The sequence below is a fragment of the Hyperolius riggenbachi genome, chromosome 5, assembly GCF_040937935.1.
Source record: "Hyperolius riggenbachi isolate aHypRig1 chromosome 5, aHypRig1.pri, whole genome shotgun sequence".
Classification (NCBI taxonomy): Eukaryota; Metazoa; Chordata; class Amphibia; order Anura; family Hyperoliidae; genus Hyperolius; species Hyperolius riggenbachi.
Genome location: NC_090650.1, coordinates 15,330,684 through 15,352,128, shown reverse-complemented (window position 1 = coordinate 15,352,128; position 21,445 = coordinate 15,330,684). Strand labels below are relative to the sequence as shown.

The 21,445-nt window shown below is 45.9% G+C and overlaps 1 protein-coding gene across 2 annotated transcripts in view; it reads right to left on the bottom strand.

The window, feature by feature from the left end:
- BZW2 (basic leucine zipper and W2 domains 2) overlaps positions 1–21,445 on the bottom strand; it is a 145,143-nt gene that overhangs the window by 5,938 nt on the left and 117,760 nt on the right. For both annotated transcript variants that reach the window (XM_068235110.1, XM_068235111.1), the window contains 4 exons: positions 19,710–19,880; positions 12,727–12,873; positions 9,134–9,272; positions 1,689–1,811 (listed from right to left, as the gene is read on the bottom strand). In XM_068235110.1, coding sequence (XP_068091211.1) covers positions 1,689–1,811; positions 9,134–9,272; positions 12,727–12,873; positions 19,710–19,880 — 580 coding nt within the window. The remainder of the gene's footprint in view (positions 1–1,688; positions 1,812–9,133; positions 9,273–12,726; positions 12,874–19,709; positions 19,881–21,445) is intronic.

Below are 21,445 nucleotides of genomic sequence, written 5' to 3'. Positions count from 1 at the left end.
AGAGGGGTGAGGGAGGGTGCAGGGAGTATGGAGAGAGAAGAGGGATGAGTCAGGGTGCAGGGAGTATGGAGAGAGAAGGATGAGGCAGGGTGCAGGGAGTATGGAGAGAGAAGGATGAGGCAGGGTGCAGAGAGTATGGAGAGAGAAGGATGAGGCAGGGTGCAGAGAGTATGGAGAGAGAAGGATGAGGCAGGGTGCAGGGAGTATGGATGGAGAAGGATGAGGCAGGGTGCAGGGAGTATAGAGAGAGATGAGGGATGAGGCAGGGTGCAGGAGTATAGAGAGAGAAGAGGGATGAGGCAGGGTGCAGGGAGTATGGAGAGAGAAGGATGAGGCAGGGTGCAGGGAGTATGGAGAGAGAAGAGGGATGAGGCAGGGTGCAGGGAGTATGGAGAGAGAAGAGGGATGAGGCAGGGTGCAGGGAGTATGGAGAGAGAAGAGGGATGAGGCAGGGTGCAGGGAGTATGGAGAGAGAAGAGGGGTGAAGGAGGGTGCAGGGAGTATGGAGAGAGAAGAGGGATGAGGCAGGGTGCAGGGAGTATGGAGAGAGAAGGATGAGGCAGTGTGCAGGGAGTATGGAGAGAGAAGGATGAGGCAGGGTGCAGAGAGTATGGAGAGAGAAGGATGAGGCAGGGTGCAGGGAGTATGGATGGAGAAGGATGAGGCAGGGTGCAGGGAGTATGGAGAGAGAAGGATGAGGCAGGGTGCAGGGGTATGGAGAGAGAAGGATGAGGGAGGGTGCAGGGACTACGGAGAGAGAAGAGGGATGAGGCAGGGTGCAGGGAGTATGGAGAGAGAAGAGGGATGAGGCAGGGTGCAGGGAGTATGGAGAGAGAAGAGGGATGAGGCAGGGTGCAGGGAGTATGGAGAGAGAAGAGGGGTGAGGGAGGGTGCAGGGAGTATGGAGAGAGAAGAGGGATGAGGCAGGGTGCAGGGAGTATGGAGAGAGAAGGATGAGGCAGGGTGCAGGGAGTATGGATGGAGAAGGATGAGGCAGGGTGCAGGGAGTATGGATGGAGAAGGATGAGGCAGGGTGCAGGGAGTATGGATGGAGAAGGATGAGGCAGGGTGCAGGGAGTATGGATGGAGAAGGATGAGGCAGGGTGCAGGGAGTATGGATGGAGAAGGATGAGGCAGGGTGCAGGGAGTATGGATGGAGAAGGATGAGGCAGGGTGCAGGGAGTATGGATGGAGAAGGATGAGGCAGGGTGCAGGGAGTATGGATGGAGAAGGATGAGGCAGGGGGCAGGGAGTATGGAGAGAGAAGAGGGGTGAGGGAGGGTGCAGGGAGTATGGAGAGAGAAGAGGGATGAGGCAGGGTGCAGGGAGTATGGAGAGAGAAGAGGAGTGAGGGAGGGTGCAGGGAGTATGGAGAGAGAAGAGGGATGAGGCAGGGTGCAGGGAGTATGGAGAGAGAAGGATGAGGCAGGGTGCAGGGAGTATGGATGGAGAAGGATGAGGCAGGGTGCAGGGAGTATGGATGGAGAAGGATGAGGCAGGGTGCAGGGAGTATGGATGGAGAAGGATGAGGCAGGGTGCAGGGAGTATGGATGGAGAAGGATGAGGCAGGGTGCAGGGAGTATGGATGGAGAAGGATGAGGCAGGGTACAGGGAGTATGGAGAGATAAGAGGGATAAGGCAGGGTACAGGGAGTGTGGAGAATGGAGATTACATTCAGTTTTCCTCACCTTCCTCTGCATTCTGCAACCACTCCACAAACTTCTTCATCTGGTCAAGAAAGACGCTTTTGCCCTTGGCGAGGTGCGCTTCCTTGTACCACTTCAATATGGCTTCTTCGCCCAGCACATCGGCTGCAGGAGAGAACAACAGGGAGTCTTAGCTGTAGTGCTGGCCACAAAGAGGTAAACTCTCAGTAGAGGGATATGGCAGAAGAGATACCAGGGGATATGGCATATGACTGAAGAGCAAATACCACTGTGTCCTGCAGCAATGCTCAGAAACAAATGGAACTTTGTACTGACCTCCGGAGTACAATGGGTACAAATGGAAAGTAAGAAACTTCAAAGCGAACCTGAAGTGAAAATAAACTTCTGATATAATGAATTGTATGTGCAGCACAGCTAAGAAACAGAACATTAGTAGCAAAGAAACAAAGTCTCACATTGTTTCCAGTACAGGAAGAGTTAAAAAAAAACTTGTTATCCACCCACTGTGTCCAATACAGTCCTGTTTTCTGAAACACTTAAACAGCCAAGACACAGTGAGAGGCAGCTGTAGATGAGGTTTTACTGCAGGAAAGTTCAAAGGGTCATTATTTCTGCTTAGTTTTATAGCTTAAAAGACAGAGGGCCTGATTCACAAAGCGGTGATAACTCAGTTATCACGCCTAAAAGACTTTTATTGTTAATAAAAAAAAGCTATATAAAACTGAAAATAGAAATATGAGACTCTTTTCTTTGCTACTAATGTTCTGTTCGTTATCCGTACTTCCCATATAATTCATTACATCATAAGTATTTTTAACTTCAGGTTTGCTTAAACAAAGTATACAAAAAACCCTGTCTGTAAAGTTAAAGGGAACCTAAACTGAGATGGATATGGATTTTTCCTTTTAAAATAATACCAGTTGCCTGACTCTCCTGCTGATCCCGTGTCTCTAATACTTTTAGCCACAGCCCCTGAACAAGCATGCAGATTAGGTGCTCTGACTGAAGTCAGACTGGATTAGCTGCATGCTTGTTTCAGGGTGTGATTCAGTCACTGCTGCAGCCAAAGAGATCAGCAGGACTGCCAGGCAACTGGTATGGTTTCCCGGAAACATCCATATCACTCTCAGTTAAAGCAGACCCAAACCAAACTTTTTTTTTTTAGTTCAAAATATTTAGTTGCACCACTCTGACACATACAAAGAGAAATAAACACTCCTTCATGCCTATGAGCATTTCAGTGCATGCTTTTCACCTTTCTCTTTTCATAACTAGGGTTATACTGGGGGCCGCCATTAGCAATTCCTCCATTGCCGGTCACCTGCTACTCCACCAGTTTGCCGGATTATTTGCCAGCAATATGAAAGGAAGGGAGGGGTACCTCCAATAAATGTAAAATATTTTATATTTGTCATCATGCAGCTGAAAAAAAGCTGCTATTTATTATTATAATTTAGAAAATAGATTTTATTTCTGAAATCTTGTATTTTTAATTTGGGTCCATTTTAAGGTTCCCTTTAAACTACGACTACCAAAATTGAAATTTCAGCCGCCGAGTTCTGCAGCAGGTACATTTGCCCAGAGCGTGCCCACTACACCCTGTACCCACAGGGGGTGACGGCTAGAGGTGGCCAGTAAGTATTCTGGCCTGGATGAAAATCTCATGCAAATTGTATGCAGAATTGGGACAATCAATCACCAGCAACGTATTGGCCAGATGTAGGGCTGGTGCACACAAACAGCGGTTCTGAGCGTTTTCTAAAACGCTTGGGGGTAGAAAACCGCTTGGCTAATGTATTTCAATGGCTGGTGCACACCAGAGCCGTTTGTTTTTTTCCCAACACGCAAACTCGGGGGCTGCAGCAATTTTTAGATTTTGGAGGAGTTTCTGCCTCAATGTTAAAGTATAGGAAAGTGGAAAACTGCTCTGAAAAACACTAGTTCAGAGCGGTTTTCCAGGCGTTTTTGTTACAGAAGCTGTTCAGTTACAGCTTTACTGTAACAAAATATAAAAAAGCTACACCAAAACGCTCCAAAAAATGCTAGGCATGTTTAGCAAATGGCTCTAAACAGGTCTAGAATCGCTCAGGAAAACCGCTTCAAAAACCGCTAGCATTTGCGGATTCGCTAGTGGTTTTTAGTGTGATTGGCCCGTAGACTGCTTCCAATCTCCCGCTCCTGCTGCACATGTCCGATAGTGGAAGTTTTACTGCAGAACAGAACTGCTGATGCTTAGAAAGCCTTTTAGCGAAGTCCTGAGGCTTGCCAGATTCATTGCAGATGTGGGAATAAGATTTATGTTTTCATTTCATTCAATGATAGGATTCTTTGCTTTCTCCCCCTCTTAATTAATGTATTTTTCCCCACTAAGGCCTGACTGTGAGCGCATTCTGAGCGCTTTTCTGACGATCAGCGCTTTTTGAGTGTTTTTTAAAAAGTACTCCCATTGACTTGCATGAACATCACTGCAATCGTGGCAATTTTACAGTGATTTTAATGCAAGTCAATGGGAGCGCTTTTTTTTAAGAAAACCTGTAACTAGAAAAAACCTCCCCTGGGGGGTACTCACCTCGGGTGGGGGAAGCCTCCGGATCCTATTGAGGCTTCCCCCGTCCTCCTCTGTCCCACGGGGGTCTCGCTGTGCCCCTCCGAACAGCAGGGATGTAAATAATTTACCTTCCCAGCTCCAGCGCAGGTGCAGTAACATCTCTCCGCCCGGAGATAGGCGGAAATAGCCGATGGCTGGCGTTCCGCTCTCCTGCGCAGGTGCAAGTCTCCTGCTTCTGCGTAGTAGAGCGGACCCGACAGAGATTGCCTATTTCCGCCTATCTCCGTGCTGAGAGCCGCAATAGCGCCCCCGCTGGAGCCAGGGAAGGTAAATATATCATGCCTTGTCAGGTTTATCGAGGGAGGATTCCGGGACGCTTCGGGGGAGCTATTGCGGCCTCCTGGCATAGGGGCATATAGCAGCATAGGGGGCGATATACAGGCTGGGAACGCGAACAATCACTTGCGTTCCCATGCCTGTCGGCCGGTGACGGCCAAACCGGAAGTGTTCGTCGGCGGGCCCTGGACCATCGGAGCGGAGCTGCGAGGGCACCGATTGTCTGCAGGGGGCTGAGGGAAGCCCCAGGTGAGTTCATCTCATTTTTTTGGGCAGACTTTAGGTCCACTTTAACAAGAATATAGCTGAAAAGCAGGCCCTTTAGTGGCGGGGCTGACATGCAGTGGACATGAGGTTTTTGGGAAGTTAATTTTCATGGAAAAGAAGGACTTGGAAATTCGTTTGATCCTTCATAACATTCTGGAATATGTGCAAATTGCCATCATAAAAGCGGAAGCTGCAAACTGTGGAAAACGGTATTTCTGCCGTTCTCAGAACTTTTGGCCATGACCAGTAGCATCGCTAGAGATCATAGGGCCCCATAGCAACACTTCTTAGGGCCCTTTTACACTTAATCAGTTGGTATGCGTTGGTGTGCGTTAGTATGCGTTGGTACACATTTTTTCCATAGCAGTGCATTGGGAAGAAGATTTCAGCTAAACGCGTTAAGTGTAAAAGGTGCCATTGGGAAACATGGGACTTACTTTGAAAATCAGTTTTCTTTCCGTTTTAACTGAGAGCAACTGATTAAATGTAAAAGGGCCCTTAGGCTGGATCCACACTATAAACGCTTTTGTGAGCACTTGTGTTTGATTAGCGCTTGCTGAGCGCTTGTTAAAAAAAAAAAAAAATGACTCCCATTTACTTTCATTAAAATCATGGTAAAAATCACCACGTTAACAAAAAATGTACGCTATTGCAGCGATTTTTACCGCAATTTTAATGAAAGTGAATGGGAGCGATTTTTTAACAAGCGCTCAGCAAGCGCTATTCAAACACAAGCGCTCACAAAAGCGCTTATAGTGTGGATCCGGCCTACAGCAATGCCACCTGCCCATACCCTACGTATAGGAGTTAATTGGGCAATTTACTGTCTCATGCAATCTACACTGCACATAGTCCATGGGCACGGAGACAAAGTCAGAGGGTGGAGAAACATAAGAAAGTTAACAGTGAATACATTAAAGTGGCACTATGGTGAAAAATTGTAAAATGTAAAATATGTGCAAACAGACAAATAAGAAGTACATTTCTCCCAGAGTAAAATGAGCCATAAATGACTTTTCTCCTATGTTGCTGTCACTTACAGTCGATAGTAGAAATCTGACAGAAGTGACAGGTTTTGGACTAGTTCATCTCTTCATAGGGGATTCTCAGCAAGGCTTTTATTCTTTATAAAGATATTCCCTAAAAAGGATTTAAACAATGATGCTTGCCAGCTTTCTTGCTCGCTACACAGTTTTTTGGCTGTTGGACAGAGCCACTGCCATTCACTAAGTGCTTTTGAAAATAAATAAATCTCTGAGAATCCTGTATGAAGAGGTGAACTAGTCCAAAACCTGTCGCTTCTGTCAGATTTCTACTACCTACTGTAAGTGACAGCAACATAGGAGAAAAGTAATTTATGGCTCATTTTACTCTGGGAAAAAAACGTACTTCTTATTTGTATGTTTGCACATATTTAAAATTGTACAATTTTTTGCCATAGTGCCCCTTTAAGTACCACCTGGGCCCCTATGCTCCAGTCCCCATAGCAGCTGCTATGGCTATTGCTATGCCCCTGGCCATGACTGTCCAGTATGCAGCGAGCAAAACAAGTTCAATTCCTCTCATCCCGCAACCCAGCAATCCTCAACATTATTACAGGGCGTACCCCTCCATGAGAGAGGATGTGTGCCAGGCACCCCCTGTTGTGAGCAATCATCTCAAGTACCCCTCAGCACACATACTTGTCAGCAGTGCTTAATATCTGTGTAGAAATGTTTTCAGATACGGCAAACTGCTTTTAAGGAATACTTATTCAGGGGTATTTATACACAATGTATAATTATTTAATTTCAGAACTCTCTGTAATAAACTATGAGAAGTTCAAGTCCCCCCAGAACCCAACACAAGTCTCCCCAGGGGGCACTCACCATGTTTTGATTACAGAGGCTCTGGGGAACATAGAGGGTTTTTTTTTACTGCATATTTGATATAGAGTCGAAGCAAAAAGGATATGCAGGCTGCCATATTTATTTCCTTTTAAGCAATACCAGTTGCCTGGCAGCCCTGCTGATCCTCTGCCTCTAATACTTTCAGCCGTAGCCCCTGAACAAGCATGCAGCAGATCAGGTGTTTCTGACAAAAATCTGCCAAGATTAGCTGCATGTTTGTTTATGTGTTATTCAGACACTACTGCAGCCAAATAGATCAGCAGGACAGTCAGGAAATTGGTATTGCTTAAAAGGAAATAATATGGCAGCTTCCATATCCCTTTTGCTTCAGTTGTCTTTTTAACCTCCCTGGCGTTATTTCCAGATTTAAGGTCTAAAAGCCATACCATTTTTTCACAAGCTTTTAGACCCTAAAAACGAGAAGAACAACATACTACAGAGAGGTCTGCAGCAGCTCCTGCATGAAACTCACTCGGGCACGGGATTACCACTCTGTTCTGCGGCTTTCCGTCCCGAGCCTGACTCGGGATTACCGCTAAGGAGGTTAAAGTAAAGCTGAGACAAATGGGCAGAAAGGATTTTTACTTACCTGGGGCGTCTTCTAGCGTCCTGTAATCTGTCTGCCCCCTCAATGTACTCTATTCACAATCATTTTCCGCATGCGGTAAACTACTTACGGGAAATTTGCAACCAAAATAAAGCCCTGTTGACATTCACAAAATTTTCTGCATGTTTTTTTCCGGATGCGGTAAAAGTGCACAAATGATGCGGAAAATTATAGCAAAAGTCGGTAATTTCCGCAAAAGATCTAAATTCACAATAACATAATGCGCATTATTTCTGTGTTAAGTACTGATTTTTTATCCCCTACAAGTAGCAGGTGATAGGTAGAGTCTGGAGGTGTGTTTGTTGGACTTTTCCCGCATGTTTGTCGCACGTTTAACGCTTGTTTACGTGTGTTACCGCACTTTTTTTCCCGCAAAAAACCTGCATGCGGAAAATTTTGGTGAATGTGGAAAAAATGCGGGAACTACCGCTGGCCATAATTTAGCGGTAAAAAATCCTTTACCGCACGCTTAACCCATTCGCGTTCCGTCGTTTTCACTTGAGAAATGTTCACCTCCCATTCATTAGCCTATAAGTTTATCACTACTTATCACAATGAACTGATCTATATCTTGTTTTTTCCGCCACCAATTAGGCTTTCTTTGGGGGGTACATTTTGCTAAGAGCCACTTTACTGTAAATGCATAACAGGAAGAATAAGAAAAAAACGGAAAAATTCATTATTTCTCAGTTTTCAGCCATTATAGTTTTAAAATAATACATGCCTCCATAATTAAAACTCACGTATTGTATTTGCCCATATGTCCCGGTTATTACACCGTTAAAATGATGTCCCTATCACAATGTATGGCGACAATATTTTATTTGGAAATAAAGGTGCATTTTTTCCGTTTTGCATCTATCACTATTTACAAGTTTAAAATAAAAAATATACAGAAATATTTCATCTTTACATTGATATTTAAAAAGTTTAGACCCTTAGGTAAATATTTACATGTTCTTTTTTTTTTTTTTATTGTAATGTTTTTTTTTTTTTATATTAAACATTTTATTTGGGTATTTTTGGGAGGCTGGGATGTAAAGTATAGTTTTATAATGTAATTGTGTGTGGTTTTTAGTTTTTTTTACTTGTAGTTGTAGTTTTACTTTTTGGCCACAAGATGGCGGCCATGAGTTTGTTTACATGACGTCACTCTAAGCGTAACACACGCTTAGAGTGACGCAGAGGGGAGGCAACGGCCAGAAAAAGCACAGCTTCCGAGAGAAGCTGTCGCTTTTTCAGCGGGGGAGAGGAATCAGTGATCGGGTACCATAGCCCAATACATTGATTCCGTGGCTACCGAATCCGCGGCCGGGAGTGCGCGTGCAAGCGCACGATCGGCCGCGGGAGCGCGCGGCAGCGTGCATGGTTCCTGGACGTAGTTTCTTTGTCCAGGAACCAAAATAGGTTAATTGTCAATAGAGCCCAATGTCCTTCCGGCCTGATCGGTAATGCGATGTCGGCCCTGTAAAGTCTGCGGCTTGGCTCAGTTGCAGGTTACTGTGCATGCGTGGTCTTCGGCCAATCGCACACACACCCCGATCACACTCCCACGGCTGGGAGTTCTCTGCACATGCGCAGTTCGCTGACTGTAGCCATGCTCGCCTAGTATTTAAAAAAAAACAACAAACAAAAAAAAAACAATCACCTGACAGGCTTAAATCATAGCAGTAAAATCATGAATCATTTGCAGTATTTAATATTTTTCTGATTAAAACAAACAATACAGTAAATATTGACAAAGTGTAAACAAAAACCACTGTCCGGCCCCCCGCGGATGAGAACGTTTCCTGCGGACGCGATACCCCTGGATCGTTACCTTTGTAAAAAAGGACGACGATTTTCTGGAAGGCTTTCATGAAGTGGATGTTGTCGTAGCAATACTCCTGCACCTTCTGCAGTAACACCAGCTCTGATTGTCCCTGCGTGCTGAAGACGGCCAGCAGGGGGGCGTATTGCTGCAAGACAAGCAGTATAGAGGAGCGTCTGTCACATGAGTCTACCCGATAAACAACAGCACACAGATCATTAGGCATGTTTAATGAGATGCTAATCATTCTGAGTTGATGCAATGATCCATTTTCAAGCTGCATGAGTGAAAATACATTTACCACCAACTTGTAATTATTACCATCTAACTGAACCTCCCCACGTATCATGTATCATAAAGAGGCCCTGTAGTAACAGAGTAGAAGGCAGAACATTATTCAGTATACCCACTTTTACTGTAGTTATCCTGGTCTCAGCACTGCAAACACATCCTATATCTACTGTATATTGGTATATAACCCCGCCTTCCCAGGGATGTCACAGCCTAGGCTGTTTAACTATGCCCACCCTCGAGCATTCTGGGAGGCCAGGTATAATTTCTACTGGCTTTAGAACTCTCAGTAACCAAACATTCCGCAGAGCTGCACCTGACAGGACAAAAGATGTCTCCACCTGTAATAAATGTCTGAATGTAAATCGGGGTGAGGAAAAATGTTACAAGGGGCAAACACTGACTGAATAATCTATACATGAATATTAGAAAAAAAAAGCAATTTTATTCATGAGTTTAATTAATTACAGTTCCTTTAGATTAGAGTGCTTAAAGAGAACCTGAACTGAAAATGAAAAATACACAGGTCATACTTACCTCCGGTGTAGTCTACTCATCAATCTCTTTTTCCTCTCCCGCGTCCTGTTTGTCCCCTGTGATCAATAGAATTCTCGGTCCTCCATTTTAAAAATGGCCATTACCCCATAACCGCTTTCTGGTCAGCACACAGTTAAACTGTAATATCGCCCACTTGAGCCGTAGGGAAACATGGACATTACCTTGCACATCCAGTTGTAACTGACAGCTGCTGATATATAAAACTGACAGCAACCGGTATATTTCAGTTCTGACAAAATGTTGTCAGAACCAGAAGGGATCACTGTAAGAAGAAAATGGTGAGCTTCTGAGAGGAACTGACGGTGAGGTTAGTATGGAATATTCATTTGCAGCTACGTCATGTGTTTATTTTAAATAATTTTACTCAGTTCAGGTTCCCTTTAAAGACTCGCATGCAATTTTCCTGTCAGATTGACGGATTGATTGATCATATCCGCCAGTCCGATCTGCTTCCAATCGAGAAAGGAATCCATTCTGTGCAGTATTGATCCCTTTCTTAATCAGAAGCATATCGGAAATGCTGTAAATGATTGATCGATCAATGTCTGCACAGGAGGTGGCATTTCTGAGCCGGTAGCGTGTCTGCACAGGAGGTGGTGTTTCTGAGCCGTTAGTGTGTCTGCACAGGAGGTGGTGTTTCTGAGCCGGTAGTGTGTCTGCACAGGAGGTGGTGTTTCTGAGCTGGTAGTGTGTCTGCACAGGAGGTGGTGTTTCTGAGCCGGTAGTGTGTCTGCACAGTAGGTGGTGTTTCTGAGCCGGTAGTGTGTCTGCACAGGAGGTGGCATTTCTGAGCTGGTAGCGTGTCTGCACAGGAGGTGGCGTTTCTGAGCTGGTAGTGTGTCTGCACAGGAGGTGGCGTTTCTGAGCTGGTAGCGTGTCTGTACAGGAGGTGGCATTTCTGAGCTGGTAGCGTGTCTGCACAGGAGGTGGCATTTCTGAGCTGGTGGTGTGTCTGCACAGGAGGTGGCGTTTCTCAGCCGGTAGTGTGTCTGCACAGGAGGTGGTGTTTCTGAGCCGGTAGTGTGTCTGCACAGGAGGTGGCGTTTCTGAGCTGGTAGTGTGTCTGCACAGGAGGTGGCGTTTCTGAGCTGGTAGTGTGTCTGCACAGGAGGTGGCGTTTCTGAGCTGGTAGCGTGTCTGTACAGGAGGTGGCATTTCTGAGCTGGTAGCGTGTCTGCACAGGAGGTGGCATTTCTGAGCTGGTAGTGTGTCTGCACAGGAGGTGGCGTTTCTCAGCCGGTAGTGTGTCTGCACAGGAGGTGGTGTTTCTGAGCCGGTAGTGTGTCTGCACAGGAGGTGGCGTTTCTGAGCTGGTAGTGTGTCTGCACAGGAGGTGGCGTTTCTGAGCTGGTAGTGTGTCTGCACAGGAGGTGGAGTTTCTGAGCCGGTAGTGTGTCTGCACAGGAGGTGGCGTTTCTGAGCTGGTAGTGTGTCTGCACAGGAGGTGGCATTTCTCAGCCGGTAGTGTGTCTGCACAGGAGGTGGTGTTTCTGAGCTGGTAGTGTGTCTGCACAGGAGGTGGCATTTCTGAGCTGGTAGTGTGTCTGCGCAGAAGGTGGCGTTTCTGAGCTGGTAGTGTGTCTGCGCAGGAGGTGGCGTTTCTGAGCTGGTAGTGTGTCTGCACAGGAGGTGGCGTTTCTGAGCTGGTAGTGTGTCTGCACAGGAGGTGGCATTTCTGAGCTGGTAGTGTGTCTGCACAGGAGGTGGCGTTTCTGAGCTGGTAGTGTGTCTGCACAGGAGGTGGCATTTCTGAGCTGGTAGTGTGTCTGCGCAGAAGGTGGCGTTTCTGAGCTGGTAGTGTGTCTGCGCAGGAGGTGGCGTTTCTGAGCTGGTAGTGTGTCTGCACAGGAGGTGGCGTTTCTGAGCTGGTAGTGTGTCTGCACAGGGCGTGGCGTTTCTGAGCTGGTAGTGTGTCTGCGCAGGAGGTGGAGTTTCTGAGCCGGTAGGGTGTCTGCGCAGGAGGTGGAGTTTCTGAGCCGGTAGGGTGTCTGCGCAGGAGGTGGGGTTTCTCAGCCGGTAGTATTTCTGCACAGGAGATGGCATTTCTGAGCCGGTAGAGTGTCTGCACAGGAGGTGGTGTTTCTGAGCCGGTAGCGTGTCTGCGCAGGTGGTGGTGTTTCTGAGCCGGTAGTGTGTCTGCACAGGAGGTGGTGTTTCTGAGCCGGTAGTGTGTCTGCACAGGAGGTGGTGTTTCTGAGCTGGTAGTGTGTCTGCACAGGAGGTGGTGTTTCTGAGCCGGTAGTGTGTCTGCGCAGGTGGTGGTGTTTCTGAGCCTGTAGTGTGTCTGCGCAGGTGGTGGTGTTTCTGAGCTGGTAGTGTGTCTGCGCAGGAGGTGGAGTTTCTGAGCCGGTAGTGTGTCTGCGCAGGTGGTGGTGTTTCTGAGCCTGTAGTGTGTCTGCGCAGGTGGTGGTGTTTCTGAGCCGGTAGTGTGTCTGCGCAGGAGGTGGAGTTTCTGAGCCGGTAGTGTGTCTGCGCAGGTGGTGGTGTTTCTGAGCCGGTAGTGTGTCTGCGCAGGTGGTGGTGTTTCTGAGCCTGTAGTGTGTCTGCGCAGGTGGTGGTGTTTCTGAGCTGGTAGTGTGTCTGCGCAGGAGGTGGAGTTTCTGAGCCGGTAGTGTGTCTGCGCAGGTGGTGGTGTTTCTGAGCCGGTAGTGTGTCTGAGCAGGTGGTGGTGTTCCCGCCAGAAGCAGGGCCACATGTAGCGCTATCCCTGGCCCCGCCCTAGCGCCCCGCATGGCAGCCGACCCCACCCGCACCTTCAGATGCTTTAGAGCCTGTTCTGCTACCAGTTCCTCCTTCTTGTTCCACTCCACGGCGTTCATCACGCAGGTCCACAGCAGTCCGATCACCGCGGGTTCCGCTAATTCGTTCCGTTTCATTTCTTCTTTTAAGTAGAGCACTATCTGCGAACAGCAAGACACAATTAAAAGGAATTGATAGAAAAGCCGGCAACAGAGTACATTCTGAATGTTAGAAGGGCTTGTAATTATATATTTATATAGCGCTGACATCAGGGCCTGTTTTAGACTCTCTGCTGCCTGATGCAAATTTGTGAGGAGGTGCCACCCCCTCTAACCCCGCCCTGTGCTGCCTGAGCAGTGTACCATACCTCCCAACTTTTTGAGATGAGAAAAGGGGACACTTAAGCCACGCCCCTGCCATACTCCTGATCACGCCCCCATCACTCCCCCTAGTCGCGCACACCGTAAAGATTATATAAGAAAAATATGTTGGTTTATAATTCAAACCACACTGGTCCTTTCTATCCTGGTTCATTGCTGTCACATGACTACAAACACTTCTTCCTTCTGGGGTTGAAGGAGGAAGTGTTTGTAGTCACATGACGCGGCTTGGAACGCAGCAGAAACGCCGGGTTAAACAAGACGGTAAGTTTAACCAATCACCCCCCGGGCTCAGGTGCGATAATTAGAAGGATTAAATCCGAACGCAACTCATTCGGATTTCATCCGGTGCTCATCCCTGTAAGCCTGCAGATCAGATGCTCTGACAGAAGTGTGGCTAGATTAACCACATGCTTATTTCCCGTGTGTGATTCAGACACTACTGCAGCCAAAGAGATCAGCAGGATGGCCAGGAAACTGGTATTGTTTAAAAGGAAGTAAATATGGCAGCCTCCATAGCCCTCTCACTTTAGTGACTCTTTAAAGGACAACTGTAACAAGAGGGCTATGGAGGCTGCCATATTTATTACCTTTTAAGCAATACCAGTTGCCTGGCTGCCCTGCTGATCCTCTGTCTTTAATACTCTTAGCCATAGCCCCTGAACAAGCATGCAGACCGGATGTTTCTGACTGAATTTTGACTGGATTAGCTGCATGCTTGTTTCAGGTGTGATTCAGACACTACTGATGCATGGAAGTTTACCATGGCCGCCAGGCAACTAATATTGTTTAAAAGGAAATTATTGTGGCAGCCTCCATATCCCTCTCCCTTCAGATGGGCTTTAATGCATTTTACTAGAACAGACCTTCAGTGTTTATAGGCTATTGTGGAGGTTTACGTTGATATTGGTGTTTGGGGTGCCTTTGCGTGCATTGCATTATTTTCACTGTATTTCTTTGGGGAGCTGACTCATTTCTACACCTGTGATTTCTAGTCATGTTAGGCTATATTTTGTGACAGGTTCACTTGAACTGTTGGCTGTGTGGAGCGGAGGTGCAGCCATCTTTGTTGCTCACTGCGGATAGCACAGCCTGCCGCACGGGGTGGGGGGATATCGGAGGACCAGCTTGTTCCATGACGGCAGATGCGGATTGTACAGTCCATTTCTCTGCAGCTGAGTGTTTCCATCATTAATTCTCTCCCTGATGAAGTCAGAAGCGTTCGCCTCTCCTAATCTCCCCCCGCCGCTGTATCTCCACTTGATTGCATTACAGTGATTACTATGACAACGGTTTTGTGTTATTACACCCCCCCACACACACACACACACACACACACACACACTGTACACACACTGTACACACACATACTGTACACACACACACACACACACACACACACACACACACACTGTACACACACACACACACTGTACACACACACACACACACACACACACACACACACTGTACACACACACACTGTACACACACACACACACTGTACACACACACACACACTGTACACACACACACACACACACACACACACACACACACACACACACACACACATACTGTACACACACACATACTGTACACACACACACACTGTACACACACACACTGTACACACACACACACTGTACACACACACACACTGTACACACACTGTACACACACACACACACACAGTACACACACACACTGTACACACACATACTGTACACACACACACACACACACACACACACACACACACACACACTGTACACACACACACACACTGTACACACACACACACACACACACACACTGTACACACACACACACACTGTACACACACACACACACACACACACACACACACACACACACACACACACACATACTGTACACACACACACACTGTACACACACACACTGTACACACACACACACTGTACACACACACACACTGTACACACACTGTACACACACACACACACACACACAGTACACACACACACTGTACACACACACACTGTACACACACACACTGTACACACACACACTGTACACACACACACTGCACACACACACACTGTACACACACACACTGCACACACACACACTGTACACACACACACTGCACACACACACACACACACACACACACACACACACACACACACTGAAGATTATTCTTCCCAGACTGATCAAAACAGACAGTAAATGTGTGAATTTATTCAGTTATTTATTCACAACTAACTGAACATAGGAATAATGTGAGAATACAGGAGGATGTTGGAGACCCTCAGGTATTCTGTGGCTGCACAGGAGCAGGATCATCCACCAGGCAACAAAGGTAGGTGCTTGGGGCCTAGTGAGTGTCAAGGGGCCCACCTGCATACCTCCCAACTTTTTAGAGATCAGAAAGAGGCACACTTAACCCACACCCCTGCCACACCTCTGACACACCCCTAAGTCACACATACTATAAAGATTTCATAAGAAAAAGATGCTGTTTTATCATTCAAACCACACTGGTCATTTCTATCCTGGCTCATTTTCCTTCATATTAACACTGGATATTAATAGAAATAAACTAAAAAGGATGAGACTAAAGTTTAGAGTCAATTAAACACATTTTTCGGTAGAACAATAGATATATTTGCATAGATCTGTACATCAGTCCTGAAAGAGGGACAAATGAGGGAGAAAGAGGGACAAGAGAGACAGGGCTCCCAAAGAGGGACTGCACCTGCCAACTTATTTGACATCTCTCTACTTTAGATTACAAAAAAGGTCCACAAGGGGACCCCTTATCTAATATCTTGCCCAGGGACGCATTACATCTTAAAGCGGATCCAAGATGAAAAACTAACTAGAACAAGTAACTTGTCTATATATCTTATCTAAAGTTTAGATAGTTTACACAGCAAATCTAGCTGCAAACAGCTTAAATAGAATATGATTATTTCTTTCTGTGATACAATGACAGCAGCCATGTTGTTTGTAAACATTACACACAGGCAGGCTTATCTGCATCTTGAGCAAAAAAACCTAATCCCCCTCCTCCTCCCTCCTCCCCTCTGCCTCTGAAATCTCTGGCTAGTAATACCTCCCCCTCCTCCTACCCAGACTGAGCTCCCATGAGCCCTTGCTACTGTCTGAAAGTACAGCCAGCGGTATGCCCGACACGGTGTCGTACCGCTAAGGAGGTTAAAGAGACACTGAAGCAAATGGTGATATAATGATTTGTATGTGTAGCACAGCTAAGAAATAAAACATTGGCAGCAGTTATACAGGTCTAATATTGTTTCCAGCACAGGAAGAGTTAAGAAACTCCAGTTATCTATGCAAAAAACCATTGAGCTCCACTACTTTCAAAGTCGCAGGGAGCTCTGTCTTCTGAAGCTTATTATCTCAACTGTCAATCACTGTATTGTTTTTTTTTCTTCCCCAGAGGACAGTTCAAAAGTTCACTAACCTGCTCTGTAAAATAATTTAGAATGCTGATTAGTGTGTAAACTGCAAATATTAGAGAATGATGCAATGTTATAAAAAAAAAACAAAAAAAAACTATATAACTGAAAATAAAAATATGAGAATATTTTCTTTGCTTCTAATGCTCCAGTAACTATCCGTACTACACAACCAATTCATTATATCATCATTTTTTTTTCGCTTCCGTGTCTCTTTAAAGGTCAACTGTAGTGAGAGGTATATTGAGTCTGACATATTTATTACCTTTTAAAGGAATCATCAGCCAAGTTTAGCTAAAATCTGATTACCTGGAGCTTTCTCCAGTCCCTCGAAGCTGTCTGTCCCGCGGTGAGCGCTCTGTATGCAGCTGCCGGTCCGGGGGCCCCGCACGGTGCAGAGGCTGACCTCGAGGTCGTACTTACTGCGCCTGCGCAGTACGCCGCAGACAACGTGGGATTGACTGACAGAGGCGTTTCACACAGGCACAGTAAGGACGACCTCGAGGTCAGCCTCTGCGCCGTGCGGGGCCCCCGGACCGGCAGCTGCATACAGAGCGCTCACCGCGGGACAGACAGCTGCGAGGGGCTGGAGAAAGCCCCAGGTAATCAGATTTTAGCTAAACTTGACTTGGAGAAAGCGTAACCAAAAATAGAACTTCATCCTAATCAGTAGCGGATACCCTCCTTTTTACATGAGAAATCTATTCCTTTTCACAAACAGACCATCAGGGGGCGCTGTATGGCTGATATTGTGGTGAAACCCCTCCCATAGTGTGAGGTCAGCGCCTCACAGCTCTGAGGTACTGACATCACACTGTAAGAGCCTTGTTGCATTGTGGGAAATAACAGCTGTTTCCAACTGCCAAAAAATAGCAAGCAGCATCTCCTTCCACTGACACCACCTGCCAGCAGTAAAAGTATCACCATGTGATAAATGTCAGAATGTAAATCAGGGAGAGGAAAGATTTTATAATTAGCAAACACCAACTAAATCATTATTACATAATTATTGTAAAAATTAAGCACTTCTTTTATTTCATTATTTTCAATGGAGTTCCTCTTTAAGCAATACCAGTAAACGGAACAGCGCTTCCAATTGTTTTTTTCCTGCGTAAATAGTTATACTTACCGGGAGTCCCGAATGTCCGGCTTCTGCCCACAGTGCCCGGCCGAGGCAGAGGCGATAAAGGCCCCAGCCTCAGGGCGCAGTGTAGGAGGGGCGCACAACTCACTTAGCTATTATTCACCTATTGTGTTTGAAGCAGAAAGAAATAGGAAAAGGGGATACATGGCAGTGACTGCAAGCCAGATAACTAGAGATTAAGGTGTTGGGGAGGTTGTGGGCCCTGGGGCGCCTCTTAGTCTAATAGCAATCAGTGTGTGATGGCCGGGGTGGGAGGGATGGAGGGAGGGGCCACTTTGGTGTCTCAGCCTTGGGTGCTGGAGGAACTTGTCCCGGCTCTGTCTGCCCATAGCCCCGCCCACTAGCAGAAGAGGTCATAGGTGCTTCTATAGCTCCAATCAGAGTAGCACCTGTGACTTCTTGTGCTAGGGGCCGGGGCGGGCCAGCTATGTAACGACGGAAGCCGGACATCGGAAAGTATATTAAATTTTATTTAAAGCGGATCCGAGATGAAAAACTAACTATAACAAGTAACTTGTCTATATATCTTATCTAAAGTTTAGATAGTTTACACAGCAAATCTAGCTGCAAACAGCTTTAATAGAAAATGATTATTTCTTCCTGTGATACAATGACAGCAGCCATGTTGTTTGTAAACATCACACACAGGCAGGCTTATCTGTATCTTGAGCACTCAGCCTGTGAAAAAAACCTAATCCCCCCCTCCTCCTCCCCTCTGCCTCTGAAATCAATGGCTAACACCTCCTCCTCCTCCTCCTGCCCAGACTGAGCTCCCATGAGCCCTTGCTACTGCCAAGGCTCTCTGAAAACCTGTGGGTGTGGCTTCTTTAGTTTATAGGGAATTAGAGTATTAAAACAAAAACAAAAAAAGTATTTGGCTCGGGGAATGCCCTATAAACAATAGGAAAGGAACACAAATATGCAATGAGTAAAAGTTCACCTCGTATCCACTTTAAAAAACAAAAACAATCCACCCCTAAATTGCAGCAAAATCGCATTGTAAAAAGTGATTCAAAAGGGATTTTGCAGGAATTGTATTTTTGTATTGGAGCGCAAACGCTCCCAAATGCTGCATGACCTGCAACTTGGGTTAGGCCCGGTTCACATTAGCGGTCGCCGTCCGGAATCGCCGTGCCGGAGCCGGACCGCATGCAGAACGGACGGAACGGACGCACGGCATAGCAATGAAAGCCTATGCGTCCGTTCACATGCGTCCGTTTCGTCCGGACCGGATCCAGACTCCGGCATAAGACCCAACATGCGCTATTTTTTGGTCCGGCTCCTCCGGCAGCCGTATCCGGAGCGGAGCCGGACTGCACCATCCGGCCAATACAAACCAATGAGAACCGGAGAGCGCACAACACACTGGCTATAAAATCCGGATGTTCTACCCCACTTCCTATGCGTATTGTAGCGGCGATTTTGGATGGGGACACATGGGCAAGCATTTTGGAGTGGAGCAGTAGTGACTTTAAACGTGCTGGAGATGTTGGCAGTATGTCGGAGGTGGAGGTGAGTGCTAAACAGCGGAGGGCCTGATTCCACAGGTCCACCTTCTGCTGACCTCCCAGACCCCAACATTTTTATTCCTTTTCTACTATCTTTTGCCAAACGGATCCGGATCGCATCCTGATGAACACCTGATTCAAACTGACCGGATCCGGATCGGATCCGGATCAGAACCGTACGGTTCCGATCCGGTCCGGATCCGGTCAGGTCATCCGGTCCGTTTGGCAGAGAACCGCAAGTGTGAACGGGGCCTTAGCCCTAACTGCATTACTCTATTGGTTTCACCACCATTGACTGTCATTGGCAAAGTGTTTTTTGGAATCCTTGTTACATGGTTAGTTTGGTTGAAAAAAAGACATTGTTTCATCTAATGTCAGACTGGAAGAGTCACAGCTGTTGTCAGTCAGTAAATTAGTGCAGGTGTGGTAAATCAGTAACGTTTGTTCCTGCTCTGTGCAGGTGGGTGGAGTTGCGCCGTACAGACAGGTAACACTCACCTCTTTGATTGGACATTCTTGAGAGAGTCGCTCTTGCAGTTCTTTCTGCAGCTCTTTGCGAGTTCCGAGGGACTGCTGCACCCTGAGAAAGTCAGAGAGCTCCCTGAGGCCGGCGTCCGTAAAATATTTGGCAAAATGTTCTACAGTCTGCCGATTGGCTGGGAACAGCTCCTGTCAACACAAAGAACATCGTCAGAGCAGGATCATTGTTTTTTATCCGGAATTATGTTCATAAGATTCCATTACATTAAATGAAACCATGGCTTATTAGACACGGGACTCATAATATTTCTGCACCATTTAAAGGAAAACTGAAGCGAGAGTTATATGGAGGCTGCCATATTTATTTCCGTTTAAGCAATACCAGTTGCCTGCCTGTCCTGCTGATCCTCCGCCTCTAATGCTTTTAGCCAAAGCCCCTGAACATGCATGCAGCAGATCAGGGGTTTCTGACATTGTCAGATCTGGCTTGATTAGCTGCACACTTATTTTTGGTGTGATTCAGACACTTCTGCAGCCAAATAGATCAGCAGGGGTTGCCAGGCAACTGGTATTGTTTAAAAGGAAATGAATATGGCAGCCTTCATATTCTTCTCACTTCAATTGTCCTTAAAGCATTTATTAGAAATACAAGTGACACAATACCGATGTGCAGTTTTCCTACAGTTAAAACAAACACTGGGGTTGATTCACTATACTCATGTCATGAATTATTTCCCCTTTTAAGGAGGCCATCCACTGATTGAACTGTGTCCAATCAATATTCTGATCAATTTATCTTTTTACGACCAGACAATTATTTGTCAATTTTTTTGTTAAGAGAAGAAAACCTAGGGAAACCGCGGGCCCAATCTAGTGTAGTATATGGGTAGGTAGTGTAAGTGTCAGTAAGCAATGAATGAATTCTCACATTTCTTGGTTGCAGTACAGGTCAAACTCAAAATATTAGAATATCATGCAAAACTTAAAAACCACTTGACCACCAGAGCAATTTCCACAGTTCAGCGCTCCTTCCATTCATTCGTCTATAACTTTATCACTACTTATCACAATTAACTGATCTATATCTTGTTTTTTCCGCCACCAATTAGGCTTTCTTTGGGTGGTACATTTTGCTAAGAACTACTTTACTATAAATGCATTTTAACAGGAAGAATAAGAAAAAAAAAACGGAAAAAATTCATTATTTCTTAGTTTTCGGCCATTATAGTTTTAAAATAATACATGCCTCCATAATTAAAACCCATGTATTGTATTTGCCCATTTGTCCCGGTTATTTCACCGTTTAAATTATGTCCCCATCACAATGTTTGGCGCCAATATTTTATTTGGAAATAAAGGTGCATTTTTTTGCAGTTTTGCGTCCATCTCTAATTACAAGCTCATAGTTTATAAAGTAACAGTGTTATACCCTCTTGACATAAATATTTAAAGAGTTCAGTGCCTAAGGTAACTATTTATGTATTTTTTTATTGTAATTTTTTTTTCTTTTTATTACAAAAAAAATAAAAAAATTGGGGTGTGTGGGAGGTAATGAGTTAATTTATAATGTAAAACTAGGTATTTATTTATGAAAATTGTTTTTGGATGTAGTTTTACTATTTGGCCACAAGATGGCCACAGTAATTTTTTGTTCATGCGATCTGTAAGCGTCAGGAAGTACGCTTACAGGAAGCACAATGAGGCTGGGAAAATCACAATGATCGCGTTGCTTCTCATAGAAGCAGCCAATCATT